The 22,696-nt window shown below is 40.8% G+C and overlaps 1 protein-coding gene across 3 annotated transcripts in view; it reads right to left on the bottom strand.

The window, feature by feature from the left end:
* Positions 1-22,696, bottom strand: part of LOC113063426 (T-lymphoma invasion and metastasis-inducing protein 2-like) — a 37,770-nt gene that overhangs the window by 9,266 nt on the left and 5,808 nt on the right. The window contains exons 2-14 of one of the 3 annotated variants that reach the window (XM_026233811.1): positions 10,147-10,359; positions 8,754-9,884; positions 7,944-8,379; positions 7,584-7,756; positions 7,258-7,482; positions 6,684-6,869; positions 6,383-6,532; positions 4,532-4,591; positions 2,330-2,500; positions 2,140-2,244; positions 1,828-1,906; positions 1,269-1,358; positions 956-1,186 (exon numbers count right to left, since the gene is read on the bottom strand). In XM_026233811.1, the coding sequence (XP_026089596.1) occupies positions 956-1,186; positions 1,269-1,358; positions 1,828-1,906; positions 2,140-2,244; positions 2,330-2,500; positions 4,532-4,591; positions 6,383-6,532; positions 6,684-6,869; positions 7,258-7,482; positions 7,584-7,756; positions 7,944-8,379; positions 8,754-9,878 (3,031 nt within the window). In that variant the 5' untranslated portion in view covers positions 9,879-9,884; positions 10,147-10,359. The remainder of the gene's footprint in view (positions 1-955; positions 1,187-1,268; positions 1,359-1,827; positions 1,907-2,139; positions 2,245-2,329; positions 2,501-4,531; positions 4,592-6,382; positions 6,533-6,683; positions 6,870-7,257; positions 7,483-7,583; positions 7,757-7,943; positions 8,380-8,753; positions 9,885-10,146; positions 10,360-22,696) is intronic. The other 2 variants (XM_026233810.1, XM_026233809.1) reach the window with 2 other exon arrangements.

The following is a 22,696-nucleotide window of genomic DNA, read 5'->3' on the forward strand; positions in this document are numbered from 1 at the left end:
ATAATGTTACAAACCTCTCTACAGGAAACACCATCCTGTAGAGAATAACAGTCTTGTTGTCTGCAAAGATCCCTGTGGTGTAATAGTTTATGTCTGGGCATTCTGACATCGTCATGCTGTGAAACAAGCTGTCCATCGTTAGGTTCTCATCATAAAAACAGCAGGAGTTGTTTCATTGTTTGCAGTATGTCTAAAGAGCCACAGGCCGCTGGCAATCACGGCACTCTGCAAGCCCTAATGCCTGTTCAGTTGACGGGTAACCAAATACATCTTAAATGCTATTTACAAAATCAAATCAAAGCTGGTTAATATTTACTCATGACAACTCTAGCAGTTACCTAGAGTTTACCACGATTACTTTTGGTAAAAAGGTACACTGGGATTTGAATATTCTTTCATTTAATGTTTGTTTGGTTTTCTCAATTAAGGGCACTGCATGAGCCAGGACCACTGCTGCCCAGATCACGAAGACTCAAACACAAAGTCTGTTGCCCTCTGCTGTACGTACAGAGTTAATGCAGAAAAAGCAGGACACATCCAATATCATGTGAAAAAAAATATAATGGCAAAGTACCATACTATTCAGGATTTATTTATTTATTCAAATTGGCTAATTAGAAATATTTCTGAAGGGTTGTGTGAGACTGAATAATAGCTGTTGAAAATTCAGCTTTGCCATCCCTGGAATAAATTACATTTAAAATTATATATAAATAGAAAATATATTTATTTAAATTGTAATATTATTTCACTGTTTTTTACTATATTTTTAATCAAATAAATGCAGCCCTGATGACACTTCTTTCTTATTCCCTTGCATTAATCTTTACATTTTAACATAATCTTTGATTAATTTTAAATTTAGTGTTTATAGAAAAAATATATCTATTCTCGGACCCCACAATTTTGAACGGTAGTGTTTATAGAAGAGCAGTGCATTATCAAGACTTTCTACCTGTGCCCAACTGCTCCAGGTGAATGATGTCGCCCTGAGGAGGTTGGGGTTGATCAGGTTCACTGGGGTCACAGTCTGGCCAGACGTAGCTTTGGTCGTCTGTGCTGTTATCCACACGTCTGAGGATAAGATGGAGTTCTGGTTGGCTGAAGAAGCTCTGCATGAGGCCGAGGTCAAGAGAGGCCACACTCACGCCATTAAGAGAAAAGATCTCGTCTCCAGCTTTCAGACCTACAAAGACAATTCACATCAAACACATCAATCACAACACGTTCCATCAAAGCATAACATTTAAAGTCTAATGAAATGTTACCTTGAGTAAACGCCAGGCCTTCAGGATTCACCTCGCTCACATACACATGACTTCTCCTGGCACCATCCACATGACCTGTGACCGCAAAACCTGCAGAGAGCCGTAAGATTAAACCAATCTCTTCCAGAATTATTTCAACAGATTTAAAGGAATGTTCTGAAAATCTGTCATGATTTACTCATTTACATGTTGCTTTGAACCTGTGTGACTTTCTTTTTCTGTGGAACACAAAAGGAGATGTTCAACAGAATGCCCAAGCTGCACTTTTGCTTATAATATAAATGAATGTGTGATTTTAGCACTTAAAACTCATTTTTTCTCTAAGTACACTCAAATTTCCGTTTTTCATTCATGTTATATGAAAGTATAGTTTTTTTAAATATATCCATTGTATGGATCGGAGCAGCTCAGACATTCTGCTAAACTTTGCTGTTCCTCTGAAAAACATCATACAGTTTCTGAACAATGCAGGAGTGAATGTAAATAATGAGAGTGAATAAATATTCACTTAATGGTGAACGATTTATTTTCTTGCTGATCCTGCTGTACAGTAACTCACCAAAGTCTACGGTTGTGTCCGGCCGGGACATGCTTATGGTCAACACATTGAGAGGCAAAACCTCCAGTTCATCATAAACCTGTTAAATAAGAGCAGCACATCACTGTTTTGTGTATATGTGTATAAAACAGGGAAAAAAAACAGCTTAGACTAGTTCGGATTTGCTTAAATTCCAATCCAACTAGTTTTAGATAGGTAATGTTAGCAGGTTAACAGAACAAAATGGTTAAGAGGGTTATTGTTGCAGGCAATACTAATTCAAATAGAGTTTAGCTTGAATAATCTGCTTTATAAAGTGTGTTTTAGTCTCACCAGGGTCCTCAGCTGGTCTGTCGGCACTGGAACACTTCTCTCCACATCTCGTCCCAGATGTCTCTTCATGTGCAGGCAGTGCAGAGCTGGGTCAAGCTGCTTTGCCTACAAAAGACAATGTTTTCATGTGTCTTTTTGGTTATGGCCTTTTTTAGGTCACTGGGTCTGTGAGAGGTGATTGCTGAATTACCTTGCAGGCCAATGAGAGAACATCAGCAACCAGAGAGTCCTGTTTGACTGGCACACCGACGACCTGACAGTCGGGCATGAGCACGAACACCCGGCTTTCCAGACTGCAGTCCCACGTGTTACTGTCAGGAGGCGCTGTCACGTGCATTTTGGTAAAGACATCCAACTTCTGCAGGCAAGAGGATAAAAAAAGACCAAAAGTCAATCAAGTTCAAGTATAGATCAATATCTTAGTTTGAAATTATTCAATAGCTTAATATGAAATATGTCATCAATAATTTAGATAATATTACTTGCCTTATATAACTTTGCATTATTATTTAATACTGAAAAAAGTCAAAGTCCCTGTTCTTTCAGTGTGGACATCAGAACCACGTTTTGTCTGTTACCCCTACATAAATGAGGTTAACTTTCACACTTTATATGATTTTAATGTGTTTACAGCCTTGATACTAGCCTTGATATATAACCAATAACCATATGAAATGCTAAATTTTAAACTGAAATGTGCTGCAAAATGATTTATTTAAAAAAAAAAAAAGATTCAGTTTGTGATCATACGCTCTCTGTTCATCTACATGCAATGCAATAAATGAATAAATAAGATAAAGTTTTTAGAAATGACCAGATTATAGCAATGCTACCAATTTAACAGAAGCTATTATCAAAGTAGCTTTTTCAATAATAGTATATCACATATTACAGAATATTACAGAATATCGTCTTTTAATGTGCATTGTAATGATTTCCCTTGTGAAACAGAAGTGTGCTTAATTGTTCTGAATGTGCACGTGCAAATAATATAATAATAATTAATAAAGTGTACTTAGAGATTACTTTTATTCTTAAACGCTTAAGTATACTTTTCAAAAGTGCACTTTGTAATAATGTCAATGTGACAGTTTTACATTACGTTGTACTGATCTTTTTGTCATTTTAAAGTACGATTATTTTAATTTGCTGACTAACATACTAAAGCACATTTAAAGTACTTGGCTATAGTTAAATTATTGATTATTATTCAATTATTGATGCATAACTTGATGCTGGAACATAGCATTAAGTTTACAGCTGGCTTTAACGTGAGGTAAAAATCCCCTCCTCAAGCTTTCCTCTGCTCTTGTTTTGAGCCAGGTGCAAGCAACACTGATATTAACATGGATCTGTAGTGTACTCTTTACATTGTGAGAGGGAGAAAGTGGGAAAGGGTCTCTTCCCTTTGACTCAACTCACACAGCTGTCACAACAACCTGCTGGTCTGCTGACATTATGCAGAGCAAACAGATGACGGGGTGGAGAATGGGGGAGGTTTGTTCAGTGTAATTCTATTGTCCTTCAGCTGCATCCTCAATATGGGGATTTGACATTGCATGAGCGGTTGAACAATATAAGATGTCTTAACAGTTATTTTTAAACTTTGTCCTTGGTATAACTTACCAAGGACAATCTACTAACAACAACAGTCAAGATACTTTTTTGAAACATTATTTATTTAAAAACCAGCTAATTTAAGGGGAACATATAAGTATGCGATGATACGATTAATTACAGCTATTTGTTTCTGGTACAAAAAACTGTGAGGATTTTTAAATAGACAAAAAAAATGAAAAACAATAATTAATGCTGAAAGCATATATTATAAACTAAAATACTATGAAATACTTAACTAATATACTAATATACTATAAACTAAAATATATTTAATGTAATTTTTATTGAAGCATGTATTTTGTTTATTTAAATATTTGTAATTACGTTTGTAATGATTGAGTTGCAATTTAGTATTTTTAAAATATATTAACTATGAATGTTTTATCTAATAACATTACAATTCAAATCTTTTTCAAGTGCTTTATTATGTTAATTGACATTTAAATATTAAAAATTATTATTAAAACATGATTTAAAATGAACTTTTTATGATGGATGGACGCACTTTTTTGGCCTTCAAAATCTCAACCCCTATTCACTGCTTTTATAATGCTTGGAAAAGCCAGGTGATGTGTGATTAGTCTGAAATAAGAAAGTCACATACACCCAGGATGGCTTGAGGGTGAGTGAATCATGGGTTCGTTTTCATTTTTTGGTGAACTAACCCTTTAATGCGATTTAACACACCTTTTTCTCTCACAATGGCTCACAGAGGATGTGATTTTCACCTGTTACATTATGATGTGTAGTCATTTTTAAGTGGTATAATTACCTCTGAGCTGCTTTGTGTGGATGGATGACCGAACGATCCAGAGGAATATCCTTCAAAAATCTGCATCACAAACACACATACAGAAACATTAACCACACAGCGTAAGAATAGCAAGCAGCAGCATCCAGGCTCAAAAAAGCAGCATGTTTCTATCTCCATGCTTTAATTAGATACCATCGATCTGAGGCGCAAGCTTTGATTCTATTCTGATTGTGGATCACAGCAGAAATAACCCTGAGGTTTGCTGGGAAATAATGAGAGGTCTGGAAGATGCTAAAATTATAGGTCTATAAAAGCTGGCAGATGGATCAGCCTTAATCATGAAGACAGAGTGGGAGACACGGCCTCCCCTTACCCAAGACAACCATGTGCCCAACATCCTCCAAAAACATATAATTATTATATGGATGTAGTCTATACAAACAGAAAAGGGTATGCTTGTCCTCTACAAATAATTTAAAAGAAAATACCAAAAACTGACATAAGCTTTGCTCCTGCAGTGAGGTGGATTCCTCACTGTACATAGACAGCTAGCTACTGGTGTGAATATAATGTTAGCATGTTGCTAAGCTAACAGCACAATGATTAAAAGAAAAGAAAAGAAAAAGGGTATGCTTTTCCTCTACAAATAATTTAAAAGAAAATACCAAAAACTGACATAGGCCTAATGAACTTGCTATGTAACATAGTCAGAACGTCTGCTGTGGGAGCATCAAAATAAAGCTTTAGCAGATATTAAGCTGACAGTCTACCAATACTCTGACTGGTAGTCATGTAGTTGTAAATTTACTTACTCCAGAATGTGTAAAGTGGACTACTGAAATGTGAGTGTTACTGGCAAGCCTTTAGGAAAAGAGCTGAGGTTGTAAAAAAGCACAGAGGTAGACATCCGCAGAACAGTAGCGATACCACAACTGAGTAATTTATCTGGAGATGGCAACTCTGACTTGACTCTGACTAAAGCATCTAAACCCTCTGGAAACAATCACACTGCCCCCCCACACACATCTCCCGTAACCCTTTCGAATCAAACAGCATCAGACGCTACATCTATGCAGTAGAAGCTGTCTCTCCTCTCAGACTGTTTCCAGCTTGCAGCAATTAACCGCATGCAGCTCATGGTAATTCCCGTCTTTGGAATCATGCACTATTACGAGCTGTTCTGACCAGATTTGGTCCACTTAAGGCTGGATGATTATGAGACTGGAACCACTGAGTGATTGTCTCCAAACTCACATGAGGCCGTCTACCTAATCATACATTTAGAGCTCAATCTCTGTGTTAACACAAAAGCCCTTCATAGAAGGAATGCTGAGCTGGGCTTAATTACAAGAACTGATTGAGAAAACAGTATTTCCAAAACAGCCCATGATCACATTGACAGGATGAAAGGAACAGGACAGCTGTGTGTTTTCCAGCCACTTGACCTCCAGAGAAAGCTTTGATGTGTGAGTCAGTGGCTGTTTGTTTTATCCGGCGAGTGTGACGGTGTTTCCCCACCCTGACACCTGTGGACAGCATTAACACACTACTGTTGAGACTAAATGAGTAAAACAGGCCTATGTCTTAATTGACTATTCAGTACTGCAGTCGTAAACACAGGGCAGTTAAACCTCAGAGTAAGACTCCTAACCTGAAATCACAGCTCTTTTGGTATGTACTAATTCATGTCAATTAGGATTAACCCTAATTAAAGAAAAACCATAACCCTAAGTGTGTTCTTCATTGTTTGGGTTCGACAGGTCTCAAAATACATAATTGTTTGGAAAAAAGAATTTCCTTGATATTTTCGGTTGTTAGTAATGACTAGCTAGAATATTGTGGTTAAACCTACAAAAGAGTTTTTCCTACCTGGGACAGGGACTGTCTCTTTTCGTGGTTGCGTTTGGTCAGACTGTCTAATCCCTTCTGTGAAGAAAAGAGCAGTCCTCGTTTGTTCCGCATACCTCGAGGATGAGAGCGAGACCGTCTCTTCAGGATGGCTTCATCACGAGTGCATATCTGGACAAACATAAGCTCATTTAAAAAAAAAAATCTCAACTCTCCATCATCTTAATTTAATTTTTGTGTCATGTCTCAATGGTAGACCATTTTGATGAGGTCTTTTTTGGTGTCTTACACAATTCCCTCAAAGCATGTGACAGATCCTCACCAGCGCATGAAAGGAAGAGACAGAGAAAATTCCCAGACGACCTAGCACCATTTTAGATGGGCGTCCAGCGGTGGCTAGTAGGCTTTTTGGATTGGGCAGCTCTGTGCCCTGCAGGCTAGCCAGGTAACAGCGCATGCGGAAGAGCTCTAAATTAAACTTTTCCAGGTTCTGTTCCCATTGCAGGATCTGTGGGTCAGAGATGAAGGAGAGAGAGCAATGCACTGAAATACATTCGAGAAAGCTATAGACATTATAAATATTATAGTGTTACAACAACCCACAACACTGGCGGTGACTTAAGTACCCCTCGGGATTTCTTTAGAAAACCTAAAAACCTAGAAGTGTAGATAATCTACAGCAGGAGTCAGCAGGACATGGGGGTGTCAAGTCTGAATGCTTGTACTATAGATAAATGGATGCTCTGAATGCATTGTGCTGTGGTTTCTGTACCAACCAACATCAATGACTTAATTGCCCAATTTAGCAAACCACTCATCTGAACTACTTATTTTTGCCCTTTAATCTTTTGAAACAAACCACACACATATGCATAAACATCCGTTGTGTTCCTCACCTGGCTCTCAATAGCCTTCCTGTTCTTCTGGTCGCTGATGACAGACAGCTGCAGCTCTGCCATCTTCTTCATTTTCCCATCCATGTCGATCTTCTGCAGGAGAGCTCTGCTTTGGCCCTTCAGCAAACGCAGAGTGTCCTCCTTCCTCTGACGCTTAGCTAAATGTGATGCACTGGCAGAATGGATGGCCGTCACCCAGTTCTCCAGGTCTGTTTGATTAGCAGCCTGCAAGTAACAGGCGAGCAATAAGAGACAACTTAGAGCCAAAAGTCCACACTGTGGAAATGGTGTACAGTGTACTATATTATATGATAAAAGCCACATGCCTGAAAGAGATAGACATCTCCATAGGCATTGCTGAGGCAAAAGACATGCTCTTTCTTGGGATGCTCGGGAACTGCCTGCACAATACTGTCCTCGGCAAGCACTGCATAACGTGGTGAGCATTCCTGCTCAGGGGTGGTCTTTCCATTGGATTCACCCAACAAAAGTGTACAGCCTACAGAAGACAGGAAAACTGAGATAGAGCTCCTAATAATGAAGAGCAAACATTATCCATTACAGCTAATTTTTTAAGACTTAAAAATTAAAAACTGAATTGGCTGTGCATGTTTTACTTGCTGAAAATTCAGCATTGGTGTTAATCTGCATTTCTTGTCTACTTGACCTCAAGTCCACCATCTTACCTTTTAGCGTGACCCAATACTGCCTCCACTTGCGCCTTGCTACCAGCTCCAGTTTGCGGTCCTTGTGGAGGTTAATGAGGGGCTTAAAAGCCAACCAACCAGCCCTCCGTACAACACCTTGCTCCTTCTCAAACAGGAGGTCCATCTGCTCCAAGGAGCCCATTGAGCCACTGCTGCTTTCTCCTTCACCCTCCCAGACCTGGAGTCCATCAGCAGTTCCACTGCTGCTGCCAGTCTCTAAGCCCTGCATAAAGTTCTCATAGATGTTCTTCCTGAAGGCTGCACCCTGGTTCTGCTGTCCAAATGGGCCCGATGAGGAACCAGGGCAGCCCAACTGTGTTTGGGAAGACATGGGATTCCAAAATGGTCTGGATTCCTCTAGTGTGCCCCCAGCTCCACAGCTGACAACCTCTGTAAAGTCCAGAGTACTTGGTTCCTGAGGTTGGGTAGACATGAAGTGAGAAGAGAATGGCAAATGTTAACATGTATATGTTTTACAAGGTTTCCACAATGTTGTGAAGTTTTTCAAACCCTTTAGTCTTCCTTACAACTCTTACAAACAATGGCAAATCCAACAAGCAAACAATTTCAAAGCATTTTTAAACTTGTTGTTTCAGAGAGCAATGTTATCTAAAAATGCTTTACAGCACTGAAGAATATTGACTTCAACTAAAACACTATTTTACACCCAGAACACTGAACTGAAAATGGAATTGTAATATGATAACATCTGCATGATAATTCTGGAGTCAAACAGGAAGGTCTGCTATGCTGACAGATTTACACGAACTCCCCAATACATTTTCTCACCTGCAGCCTTCGCTTCTTCCTGCTCAGACTTCCTGTCCAATCGCTGAGGCGGCGGATGCGACTCTTGAGCGAGTCCTTCCTTGCATTGCCATCAGGAACTGCTTTTCTGCATGGAAGGGTTTGTGAGGTGTAATTCTGGGTTTTCTGACTCTCATCCTGGGAGTTCACATCCATGGAAGCAGTCAGTGAGACTTGAAGGTGAGGAGTCTCCTCAAGCTGTTCCGACGCTAGGATGCCCACGGTAGGGAATGGCACAGTCATGTTGGGTTTTGTGTAAATTTCAGATAATCCATTATGTTCCAAATGAAGGAGCACAGAGTCTCCAATACCACTGTCCTCCTCAGCTCTGTTAGCATTGTACCCATTACTATTGCAATCACTGCTTGCATACTGACTGCCATGAACTGTGGCTTGGCAGGTGGGGTTGTCCATATGTTTCTCAGATTGTGCTGTATTGTATCCATTAAAACATCCAAAATCTACAGTACGTGTGGATGAGAGTGTGGTATATCCACTACTGTTGTCCGAAGGTTGGTTGGTGGTGAAGACGTTATCACATAGATCTTCTGTTCCATTCCCCCATGGCGAATCATACCATGAACCCTCAGAGCTAAGAGAGCTCCCATTACTGGCCCTTTGGGTAGCATCAACAGGTCCACTGAGACAGCTGCCCAAAGACACAACATCCGCCTCCCTCCGTGCATTGGTAAACTCTACCCTCAGACTTCCATCCTCACGAAAAACAACTTTGGGACTGCTCTTACAGTCTTTAATCTCAGAACTGGTTCTCTTCATTGGGGCCTGGAGGGCTCCAGTCTGTTGTTTGTAGCCTACAAAGAATCCATTTCCCTGGAAAAAAAGGTTGTCATAGTCTTTGTGTCTCTCTGAAGGTACTTTGTCACTTGATCCCCCTTTAATGCAGTCATAATGGTGGGAGATGTAAGGTTGGCTGTTCTTGTGTGGTGAAAATCCATTTTTGGCCTTGTATCCAGAGGTGCTTTTAGTGCTCCTCCACCAAGAATGTGGGGAGAGTGCCTCCTCTTTTGAGGTGTGCAGCTTCAAGGAGCTAGATTTTCCCTTACCAGGGATGATGAAATTGCTAGAATGACTATCTGTATTTCCCATTCTGATCTGTGAGAAAAATAGTAAACAAACATCAAATTCAAAGTTAAGCATTCCATGCCTTCATCTTTCTACCTAACTCTCCATATAACTACTATATGCATCTATCTGTCTAAAATTCTATCCAGTCAACTGTTCACTTATCACCCATCCATGCACCTACACAAAAACAAACAATGTTAAGACAATAGTATTACATAGTATTATATATATATATATATATATATATATATATATATATTTTTTTTTTTATTTTTTTTATTTTTTTTACCTGTAATAAAGCCAGTTGTCAGAGCATACAAAGATGTTCCTTCATATTTCTTTTACATATATTCCTTTATACTGGCCATCCTCTCTTCCCAATGTTTTCTACGGCTGACTTCTGTCTGCTCCTGCCTGATGAAGCATCTGACTCTCACTGAGATCCTCTTCCCTTCACTGTCTCTCTGCCACAGCTGTTCCTCTCTCTCTCTCCATCGCTCATCTGTGGAGAAACAGAGGAAGGGAGGGGCATGTGTCAGTAACACAGAGTCAGCTCTTGTGCGTGGAGCCTGCATTGTGAAGCCCCACTCCAACCTCCAACCCCAAATCTAAATAGACCTTGTGCTTCTGTCCTGCCGCCACATTCCATGACGTAGCACCGCAAGCTTTTACAAGGATGGACTACATACTGTTTATTTTCAGGTTAATTTTTTACAATTTTCACTCAACACAATCCCTAAAAGCAATGTCTTTGGACTGTTCACGGAATCTTTTGACTATGTTTGGGGTAGCATTGTTTTGTCTTAATGCCAGAAGAGGATTTGGAAAATATCTGTATATGAGAATTTTATTGGTGGCAGGATGAAGTGCTCCTGAAGTGCTGCTTGGGAATATTTCATATCCTGTGATCTTTACTGAAATTTAGAGGTGATAAGGGACTTTGGGGTTCAGAGGTAGCAAAGCCATCCTGCCCTAACAGCTCAAGAGGATATGGAAAAAACACCACCCTAACCATGAACTCTAACCCAGAAGTGAGCACTGAATGCCACCAACACCATCTTCTTTCACACGACTAAGCTTCAATGAAGCAAGGAACATTGCGCTTGAGATGCAGCAGGGAGGCGGACGGCTGCTTCATTGTGAAAAGTACCAGCAGGCGGTATGATGTTATGCTTCCAACACTGTGGCTTTGTAAGAGACTGAACACAGAAGCAGCCAATGAGCTTTGTCGGTTCTAAATGCCGAGCTGCAGAGGGCTGAACCAGGGCATTGTGTGATGTGTGTCCCGTCCCATTCAAAAAAATATGATCTGAATGGCAGTCGCTCACATTGTGAGCTTCTTTGTGTGTCTCACTGGCCATCTGCTGCCCCTCAAGGAGTGAGATCAGTCACCTTTGACCCGTGGAATTCACTCATCCCAAAAGAAGTGCAAGACAGCAGTGCCAAACTTTACTAGGATTCAACAGACTAAGGCCCCGTCCACACGGAGACGCGTTTCTGTGAATACGCACAAATTTTGGATCGGATAGGCGTTTCGCCCACACGGATCTGGCGTTTTCATCAGGTGAAACCGCAATTTTTTGAAACCGGGTCCCAGAGTGGATAAATTTGAAAACACCGTCTTTGCGTTTTCGTCTGGAGGCTAATCCGTATATTTTCTGAAACGATGACGTCATCAGCCCACGTTTCCCCCCTAGTCAGACACCTCTACGTCACGTAACAACAACAAAAACATGAACAAACACTGAACGATTGTCTTTTTATTAACTAACATTAACACTGATTAATAATAAATGTATTGTTCCATGTTCATTTGTGTACCACGCGCAAGGTTTATGAGCATAGTCCAAGTCTTCTTCTCTGTTTTTAGTGTATCTCTGAGGCAGAATTACAGCGCCACATGCTGGTCTGGCATGTATACTACATCATTATGCGGTTTTGTGTGGACGCGGATATTTCTTGAGACGAGGAAAAAAAAGATCGGATTGGGGTGAGCTCCGTGTGGACGGGGCCTAAGCCAAGGGCTGCTATGTGATAAGTCAAAGACACTTGTTTGTCTTGACACTGCTTTTGTATTATAATTTTTGTAAATTTTTAAAGTGATCCATCTTACAATTTACACCTGCTGTACATTAAAACAGCCAAAGAAAAACTAGACCTACGCTGCAAAAGGTGGAACCCAGCCATATCTAGAATTTCAATGGGTGGGCTCTTTAACTTTGCAAGCAAACACCCAGAACCTCCTAGAATTATGGTGGTGAGTTTTACACAGGCAAGTTCCATTCACATTTAATTCAGAAACTATAAAAGTATAGTTACAAGTTAAAGCAGGACAGTTTAATTGATTTATTGCTTGCAGTTAAAGGCGACCAGGTGCACATTCACATAATCGTACTTTAACACACAGTGAACACAGTCTTGCTGCTCCAAACCAATGAGTGATCACAATTCTGCAGCCTGATATAAAACATGTACACATCTACAAACACATTACACCCAGCAAACAGTGATTATGTCTTCCTGGCTCGAAGAATGAGGGCATTATAAAAGTATGTATTTGTATAAAGAATAACTCTAAGCGGTTTTGGGAGGGGTGGTTTTGGGTGGTGGAGGCAGCTGGCCGCCTGGAAGACGTGACTGGGCTTCTTGTTTGACCCAGCATGCCATAACTGCCAGCACACCATGTTTAAAACAAAATACCACACCAAAGACAACACACAGCACCAAGGAGAAGGAAAAGGTAGAGAGAGAAACCATTGTTGGTTCCAAGTGTTAGGGTGTGATCGCTTTCTAAAAGTAATGGGTTGGTTCAAAGTAACAGACAGGAAGTGTGAAGTTGCCCTATGCACACATAGAACACACACACACACTCACACACACACATGTTGGTATACGTGGTTTATGGGCACTCTTCATAGGCATAATGGTTTTTATTCTGTACAAACTGTATTTTCTTTTGCCCTACCCCAACTCTACACCTAACCCTAACCTTCACAAAGGTTTCAAAAAAACTCATTCTGAATGATTTATAAGCCTTTTGAATTACGGGGACACTGAAAATGTCCTCATAAATCACCTCCTCATTGTAATACCAGTGTCATAACCATGCCATTATACAAATTTGTGTCCTCATTAACCACAAGCTCACAAAGTATATTTTCAACCTTAAAAGTAAATATGAATTTACATTTAAATATGTGCTTTCAAAAGTAAAAAGGCACTCCTAAGTTCAACTAATTTAATTTAATATAAATGTAATCCATAATACATTTTAATTAAATGCAATAAAGTCTCAAAAAGTGTACTTATTTTTCACAGGGGAAATGGTAGCATAATGCAAAACTTGGCAATACAGGAAATATGCTTACCATTTGCTTTGGCTGCTGTTACATCAGTAATGTCAACAGTAATCGACGAAGAGATATGATGGGCCAAGGTCTGTGTGCTATCAGACAAAGGGTTTACCTAATACAGCACCACCATCAATACTAACTGAATAAACTGTAACAGTGATTCAATCTGCTGCCAGTTACCACCAAACTGTTATTGTTGGCGTTATAGAGCAGTCGAGTAAAAAGCAATTTGTGAGAATTTGGTGCAGAAGCGAGACAATGTAAATGGTGCTTGCCCATACAAAACTCAGCACCTTGATACTAGGGCGTTATATGTGTTTACTAATGTCAACAAGCCACATAATTTGAGGTACCCGTCTGTAGTTGAAAACAACTGCTTAGCAAATATAACTAATTACTTCTACCTAAATGTTTAAGTGGACATATTAAAGGACACACCAAGATCCTTGAGTTCACACCACAGCCATGAACCATTTGCTATTTTCTATTGCTAGTCACAGAAGGTTGGTATTATTGAGAGGGAAATTCTGCGTCATCGCTATTTTTGTTCTGATTTCCTGAAAGAGAAACGAAGAGTCTGGGTGAAAGTGTAAAAAAAGTTAGCGCTGTCTCCTTTTAAGTGTATAATGGTCTCAAAGCGAACAAGGACTAAAAGGCACACAGTTCCATTAAAATATTAATTATTTTGAAAAATTAATATAATAGAAATGAAAAGAAAAAAGGGAATATATGGCTGAAGGTGTGTTGCATGCCTTTTCCAGACAGGAAAGGAGTTGTGTGCGTCACAGAACAATCCATAGCGGAAGGAAAGCACTGCAGGCCAGTGTGAGCAAGCTCACAGGAAAACCATGCACCGAAGATACGGGTAGGGGACAACTGTGCGCTGGACCATTTCTCATGGGAAAATGCAGGGATGCTTGGGTAAGACAGGTCTGGAAAGACACTAGGACACAGGAAGCCAGGCTTGACCTGTTTCCTCCCACTTCCTGAGACAGACACTCTTTCCTAGCCTGTCAGTGGGAAGAAAGGCAGAGCATTTGATCATCTTTTCTTAATGGGACAGGACACACATCCCACAATGCCCTGGTTCAGCCCTCTGCAAATGAAATGTCTATGAGGAGTTTGTCTTTGTTTTGATTTACATGATTTGCTTGAATTCTGTGGGTATCTTCAGTCCAGAGACGCCACTATATTGTTTTCTCCTACTTAGTTGCATTCAGAAAAACTCTTTATGTTAGTCAAGATTATATTTCAATAATAAATGATAGATCAGCATCATAAATTTGGCTTCTATAGCTCAGATCAGACCAACAAAGTTTTATACAAATAATGCTATGATTTCAGTTGTGGAAACCACAGAATAAAAATATCCTGACAGCATTGAACATATTTTAGAATAATGCTAAAGAGTTAAATATTCCTTCTAAAAAAAACATACGTAAGAAAAAGTACTTATTATATAAATTAAATGTAATTATCTGAACGTAAGAGTACTTTATTCTGACCCAAGTGAGAACATCTTTATACATGATTTCATAATTAATTCTATTGTCTTTTAAATATGATAAAAGTGTATTGCCAAATGTATTGACAAGCATTTACGGTAAACTGAAATAAACTTTAATGTAATTTAAATTGAAACATTTATGACATATTTAAACATTTGTAATTACACATTTGTAACTATGAAGTTGCAATTTAGTATGTTTTAAATATATTAATTTTGAATGTTGAAATAATCAAATAACACTGCAGTAAAATCATAGTGAATCAAGTGCATTACCTGTGCTTTAGTATGTTAGTAAACATATCAAGTGTACTTATTTAAAGCATGACAAAGGATTATTAAAACATAATAATTTAAAATGTACTTTAAATAAGTACACAATACACATTAATTGTACTTACAGTAAGTGCACTTCTTCACAAGGGATCTCTGACTTCTGACCCACATATCATTCTGTTTTTCTAGGCTCAGATGAAGTACACATAAAAATGGCAATGTAAGTAGACGCAGTAAGAATGACTGGTTTGATCTGCAGTTTTTGGAGTATTCTAATATTTTGCAGTTTTACATTGCAAGGCTGTATTCATTGGGACAGTATGTGTTACTCTGTAGGACTATCATTTGGCCACTGCTATGTTTTAGCACCTGACTCCCACCAGCTAACCACACAAACACACAGTTGCTGTCCACTAACAGACAGGATGCTGTGGTTACAGCTAAACCTGAGTAAACACAGCTATTCTACACCTTAAACACATCAAACCACACATAACCAACAAGCTCCAAATGCATTTATTATTTGCTTAGTCTTCATTGCTAGTATTAACAATGACAATTAACTATGGAAGAAAAATAATGACAAATGTCTTTGAAACAAAAAAAAGCATGTTGAATTACACTAACTGAAAAAATAATGCATTGCATTAACCGTGCTTGCATTTTTATCTCTTGAATCTATTATCTATTAAAAGACCAAACAAAGAATACACCTTACTGATGATGCAAACTACATACAGGCAAGCAGATGAAACCAGAATAATACACGCTGAACAATAACAACGAATTGTTTTCATTGGTTGCAGTATATAAGCTTAAAGCCCTGTTTACTTCTGCCATTCCTCTCAGCATGTCTGATCACAATTGATCAAGCAAAACATTTTGCTGTTTACACCTGATAGTAACATGCATCTCAAATGTGCCTCCTTGTGACCAAATTTCAAAGAGATCTCTAATTTTATGAGTACTGTACATACATCATAATTTACGCTAGGTTAAAGATGCACATTTAGGCCAAACACCTTCCAGGTTTTTCTCTCTCATATTGACAAGGAAATGAACAAGGTTGGTGTACTATTTCTTACAACAGTTCAAGAATTCTACCCAACAAAAGAACATCCATATTAAGGGTTTCAGTATACTTCATTAACCATGTACTGCTCCATCTAGTACACAGTTTAGCATGCAAGTTTTTCAAAATATCCTCCACTGACCGTGAGTGTCTATGAATATGTTTGGCGTGTGTGCACTTAGTGGACCTCGCATATGCGTTGTTATCTGTGCAAGTTTCTGCAAACACAGAAATCGATCTGATGGTGAAAATCACATAACACAGACTTTCAGTGAGCCGAAGTGAAATATAGACAAAGTAAAGTACACTTTAGGCTAAAGAAAACCCATCTTCTGATCCAAAAATCACCTCTGTTGGTCAAATGGAAGTTTGTAGAGTCAGCCTCACCCTTGTCGGCTGGTGCTCATTAAATGCTTCATTTCTAACATTGTTTTCACATTCAGTCATCCTCTTCTGCAAAAGAACCTCCTCTGGGCTGAAAGGAACGTGTAAACAAACCCAAAAGGACCCTTCGCTCTTACGTAACAGGGCTGCAGATTGTGGTTCCCGTCTACACCAAAAATCTGATCTCACCATCGGGAATTTAAGAGGCGTGCCTCTTACACAACACAGCACGAGCGCAGGACAGAACGGAAAATATTGTCGGAGAAAGACTCATAAATATAGAGGAGAACATGTTGAATCAGAACATCAACTACCCTGTACACATCTGAATGCATTACTAGCTAGTTGTGTTCGCTAAAGCAAGCATCACCACCACACATGGGTGTTCGCATGACATACGTTTGAGAAGCTGACACATCTTGCGATGCATGGAAGCCCAATATAAAGTCAATGTAAGATACTGTCGCAATGATGAGAGAAAGTGTCAGTTACAAGAAATAAAGTTATTCTGAGTCAATTGACAAATCTTAATGACAAGAAATAAAGTTGCAATTATATTAAATAAAGTGAATGTTGTGAGATACAGTCACAGTGATGAGAAAAAGTAGTAGTTACAAGAAATAAAGTTGCAATTCGAAGATATAGTCACTTTGTGAAATAAAAACTCATAATGACAAGAAATAGTAATTAATAGTCAGAGAAAAGTCACAATTACACAAAATGAATTAACAAATTAGTAATACCTTGGCAACCACCCGCAACACCCTAGCAACTTCTGTGTGAGTAAACAGCACTCGTATTTCTAGTTTGACTGTGAATTATGGGTCATAGAGGTTCACGGGAAGACTTTATGGGAAAGGGGGCTCTCATTAATCTTGCAGGATTTCAGAGCTTCCAGTTTATCATTACACTACTCAAGACTATAGGGCTTAAAACTGCATTTCCTCTTCAGGAACTCGAGCTGCGACGATGACGCTTTGGGGAAATGCCTCCAGCGTGACGTCTCTGAATAACGTGTGTAATCAGTCCAATGGATGGGCTAGACATCATAGGTGGGTGATGTCAGAGACCAGTAAGCATAAAAGCATGAGCGGCGAAGCCGGTAACCATCTTTCTGCTTTCAGCAAGAGATCTGTTTAGATCTGAGTCTTATTTAGTGTAGTTTGTCCACTGATAAACTCCATCGGCCAAAGCTTCAATCAAGAGAAGTTTTGGGCGAGAGCAGGCAGCGTTCAGGTTGTGTTTTCCTTGGCAGCAAAAAAAATAAAAAACAAAGAGTAGGGACACACGCAGTTCGTGTGTTGTCTGCTTGAGAGTGAAGCGCACAGTGTCAGCTCTCGAGGGAGTTGACGGCTGCGATGCGAGCATTTTGCTTCACTCTCAGAAGGCTCTTTTTGAGGAGGGTGCCTTCACTGGCGTTTCTCACGGTGCCAGCCCCGCTTTCGCCGAGGCAGAGTGGTGGTTGTGCTCGTGGGTTTCGCTTTCGGATCTGTTGGAAGGAATGTAGAAGGGCAAGTCCCTATCTTCTTCCTTAACCACCAGATCTGGCGCCCGCTCTCGGGGGTTTGGAAGCTCGCGTTTGCGGGAGCTTCACTTTCACTTTCTCTCTGGTAGAAGGCGTCGATGAGCTCGCCAGTTGCACAAGCACCAGTTACACAAGCATATTATGCCTAATATTATTGTAAGCAGCATTAATGAGGAGTGGTGCTCGCGCAGTCGGCTTTCGGGGGGCTGATTGTGCTTTTCTCGCTGTTAAGTGCTCCGCTCTCGCCGGGCACGCTCCGAGGAGTGTGTCTGTGCATGCGGTCTTGTGGTCACGGTCGCGCTGTTGCTGTGGCACAGTGGTGACCGCGACATGATCTGGTAACCGGGTTGGAGATGGCTCATCTTGGCATTGTTGACTTGTCTGGTTGTTGACTACATTTAAAGTTAGATGTACAGGGGCTCTTGTGATGTAATTTCTTGTGTGAGAACACGTGTTCACCTCTCTTCCTCTGAGGAGGTTGAGGCGGTCAGGGGCTGCTGGACGGAGCAGTCCCAACCGTGTTCCAGCCCCTCGTGCCGGGGGTGTCACTTTTGTACTCTGCAGACGCTAGAGTCAGAGTGGCGCTCCCAGGCCGAAGGCTTCTAGTGGAAAGCGGTTCCGGACCGTAGTTTTCGCTGAATAGCCTTCGTCATAGCGTCCTGACACTTAAGGGATGTTTTTGAGGGCTAGGATGTTTTGAGGGCCAGCTCCCGCTGGGGTAGATTGGTGTACACGTTGCCCATCTCTCCTCAGTGCCTTCAGGAGATCGTTCTGACAACCCTGCCAGTGTTCTCAGAGACTGCTGGGTTTGATGGCAGCTATGTCCAAAGTGAATGCTATCGGGCTGCTGTACATGAGACCCCTACAGTGGTAGCTCAAGACCAAGGGGTTGTTCCCGAGGGGAAACCCACGGTCACCCAGCGGTGCCTACGTGCCTTAGACATGTGGAGAAAACCTTGGTTCTTGTCCCAGGGCCTGGTGCTGGGAGCTCCTTGTCGCTGTGTAATGCTAGCGACGGATGCATTCCTTACCGGCTGAGGTGCAGTCATATATCTACCCGAGGATGCTGGCCGTGCTTCAAGCATTACTTTACTTTCTCCCAGACCTAAGAGGTCACCATGTGTTGCTGCGCACCGACAACACAGCAGTGGTCTCTTACACCAACCACCAAAGAGTTCTGTGCTCACGCCTTTTATACAAGCTAGCGTACCAGATCCATGTTAGGTCCCAGGGTGAACTCCACTCACTGAGAGCAGTCCACATTCCTGGGCATCTTAATATGGGAGCAGACATCCTGTCGAGGCAGGGGCCGAGGCCCGGGGAATCGCGGCTTCACACCGAGGTGATGAAGCAGAGATGGAGAGGTTGGCCAGACTAGGGTGGATTTGTTTGCGACTCGAGAGACATCGCACTCTCCCTTCTGGCTTCCTATGACTCACCCAGCCCCAAAACTTCCTGGGCCTGATTTCTCTTTTTGACGGCACTCCATGGGAGGTTCCCATCAGGAGAGCTCTCCTCTCGCAGGAGCTTAGAGGCTGCAGGTGTGGTCTCTGAGGAGGCACAACTCTTAGCTTCCGGTTTCTCAACCGAGGTTGTTGAGAACGTTCTCCAATCCAGAGCTCCCTCAATGAGGAAACTGTATGCCTTGAAGTGGAAGCTTTTCACTTCTCGTTGCGGAGACCGCAGCTCGACCCAGTTAACTGCCCGGTTGGTACAGTGCTGGAGTTCCTGCAGGCTCTCTGCAGTGTTGACCCACTCCACCCTGAAGGTGTCACAGTGCCACACTTCCGGCATCTCTGGCCGGTGCTTGCTTCATCCTTTGAGGCTAGTTACCAGCTTCGCCACTCATGCTTTTATGCTTCCTGGTCTCTGACATCACCCGCCTATGACGTCTCGCCCATCCATTGGGCTGATTACACACGTTATTCAGAGACGTCATGCTGGAGGCGTTTCCCCAAAGCGTCTCCTTCCTTCGAGGAACCAGGGATATATACGTAACCTTAGACGTTCTCATAGATTTCAAACAATAATCTAATACTATATTCACGATATGACAAACTATAATGAAGTGATTAATAAAAACAGCATTAATGTTCTGTCAATGCAACTATTTCTGTGATTACCATGGTAGGCAAACAAGACTCTAAGTGAAAAAATGCAGTCTGACTAACTTATAACCAAAAGTTTGTGGTTTGTTTGAAAATGCTATTGCAGTCCCCCTTTTTCACACCCTGCACTTCCAGTAAACATCATATTTCGGCAGGCTAGCCAAAGTCCTGATAAACATTTGTCTGGATGAGGAAGAGAGTGAGAGTCGTCTGTCCTGGAAACTGAAAAGAAACACTGCATGTGTAATTAAAAGCAGCTGTGGCTGAAGGCTGATCCTTATTCAGGAGGGAAGGCCTGGGAAAAGTGGATGATGTCATGAGGAACCCATCTTAAATGGTTATATGTAGCGTTTCTGTTTATCACCAGAGGGTTGGAGCATGCTGGGAATAAACCCATCTCTTAGTTTGTGGTAAATCTAATTAGAGAAACCAGAGAAAACAAACTGTTAAAATAGTGATGGCCTGATACTTTTCTCTAACTTGAAACAGTGCTGTTTCTTTGAGAAGTTGTGGTCATCTCTGATTTTACAGTAATTCTGAGATCATTTGATAATGTGCGGCACAAAGACAACACACTGGCATACAGCTTTCCCAAGGTCCGTTATTAAAACACAAGCGGGATGCTGATAAGATCATATTTTACAGTTAAACAGCAGAGAGGCTGATTTGAGGTCCTTGAGTTTCCAGTGTGGTGTAACCACAGTAAGCCCCTGAACCGCTCAGTGCCCCCCTCACCCAAACGGACGCCGAGACTAACTGACCTATGGCTCCCAAAATTACAGTCATGGGCACACAGCACTCCTCATTATTATATGCTACATGACTAAAACTCCCTATTTCTTGGAAGCTTGTGTGTCCGCGTGAGACAATAACCAACATAATTTACTAAGAAATTAGTTTACAAATTAGTATAGGGTTGCAATTAAACAAGAGCTGATGATGATCAAATGCAGATAATCTACTAACAACATAGGTGCAAAGTGGGTTAAGACATGCTTTTTTGAGCATTACATAATGGTGCAAGTACCAGTAAATTGACTAGCACAAACCTTAGTAAATCATGTTGCAAGACTGATTTAAATACTCTCCTCCAAATTAATTTTGCAACTAATACATACAATTAAGCCACAATAATTCATGCTTTTAACCCTACTTCAAAAAGAAGAACACGTGGACTTACCAACAAGGAGGTTAAACAGAAGCAAAGGTATTGACTACTTAAACGCAAACTATTCTTGCATTCTGTCACATTTGCACCTTTTGACTTAAGTGGTTAGACTGGGTTAGGGCCAGACTCCAGAATCAGCAAATTCACCTTAATCAGCGCTTGCCAAAAAATTAAAAAGGGGGTTCGGGTTTGCCAAGGACAATGTCAGCCCTGTTTGATTTGGACTAATGTGAATTCCCGTTCACCATGTGTTGACTTTCCACATAAGATCCCTGCTGGATGTTCAATGTATCTTTGGCTTCCAGAGCTGTGGGTGTTCAGCTGAGCGGTCAGGCACGTGCTTGAGCTGGACTCGGTTTCATACTGGTGTTGAATGTGAAGGATGGTTAAGATGTCAGACTTTCTGCTAAATACAGATTTACATTGCCTTCATTTTGGATTTGACTCATATTGATGAAGTCTGCATCATTGAATCTTTTCTACTTTTCTATTTAATCTGCTTTGAAAAGCACAAAATAAATAAAGGTGACTTGACTTTAATTCAGCATAATTTCTGTACTTCTTTCCTTCTCCAAATATAACACCTCTGCAAATGGCAATTAACCATTTTCATACTATTTACAATATTTCAGATTGCTTTCTGCCTTACAAAAGTACATTTTTAATACATCCTAAGGACCTGCAGGAAATGCAAATCTAGTTTCATATGTATTACGTGTAATGTGCAAACATCAAATCAGTTTTCATAGATCATAATCCTCTCAACTACATTACACAAATTTTCAGTCAGAAGTTTTAACAGCCAGTCTGTTCTAGTAACTGGCCTCTATCAGTTTTGGCAGCGCTGGTCTGAGGGCATGTGGTGACACTAATTGAATTGAGCTGGGCTAAAATAAGCTGTGAAGATGTTATCACGCCTTCTCCAGTGTTGTACCGTCTCCATGGCCTTTGTACAATTACATGCTTCTGCTGGACCCCAACAAGCGGCCCAGTGTTGAGTTTGAGCCAGGCTTAGCGAAAAACAACAGAACTCAAGGAAAACCAATACCTATCACATTCCTCCATCACAAAGAAATTGGGTCTCAGCACACAAAAATGGGGGTTAATTAAGGAGAAAATCCAGTGAAAATTCTGCAAAGCAGCAGTTCAGACATCTGGGAACAGAGGGTGCTTCTTCCAGACCACAGCACAAAGGCATCAAGGCACTTTAGAGGGTGGATTAGGGCTGAGAGCCCGCAATGACTAGCAGTGGAAAAATGAAAACAGGACAGACACGTGACGCATGCCAGGTCCAGTCTCTATTCTCTCTCTGTGACACTCTCCTCTTTCCTTTTCTCTGATAAAAGCTAAAGAGCATGGTAATAATAACCTTTTCCAAACAGCTGGCTAACTTAGTCAGCAAACATTTCAAAACCAAACTGTTTGATGGACATTTGGCAATTCAGT

This window comes from Carassius auratus, chromosome 45, assembly GCF_003368295.1.
Source record: "Carassius auratus strain Wakin chromosome 45, ASM336829v1, whole genome shotgun sequence".
Lineage (NCBI taxonomy): Eukaryota > Metazoa > Chordata > Actinopteri > Cypriniformes > Cyprinidae > Carassius > Carassius auratus.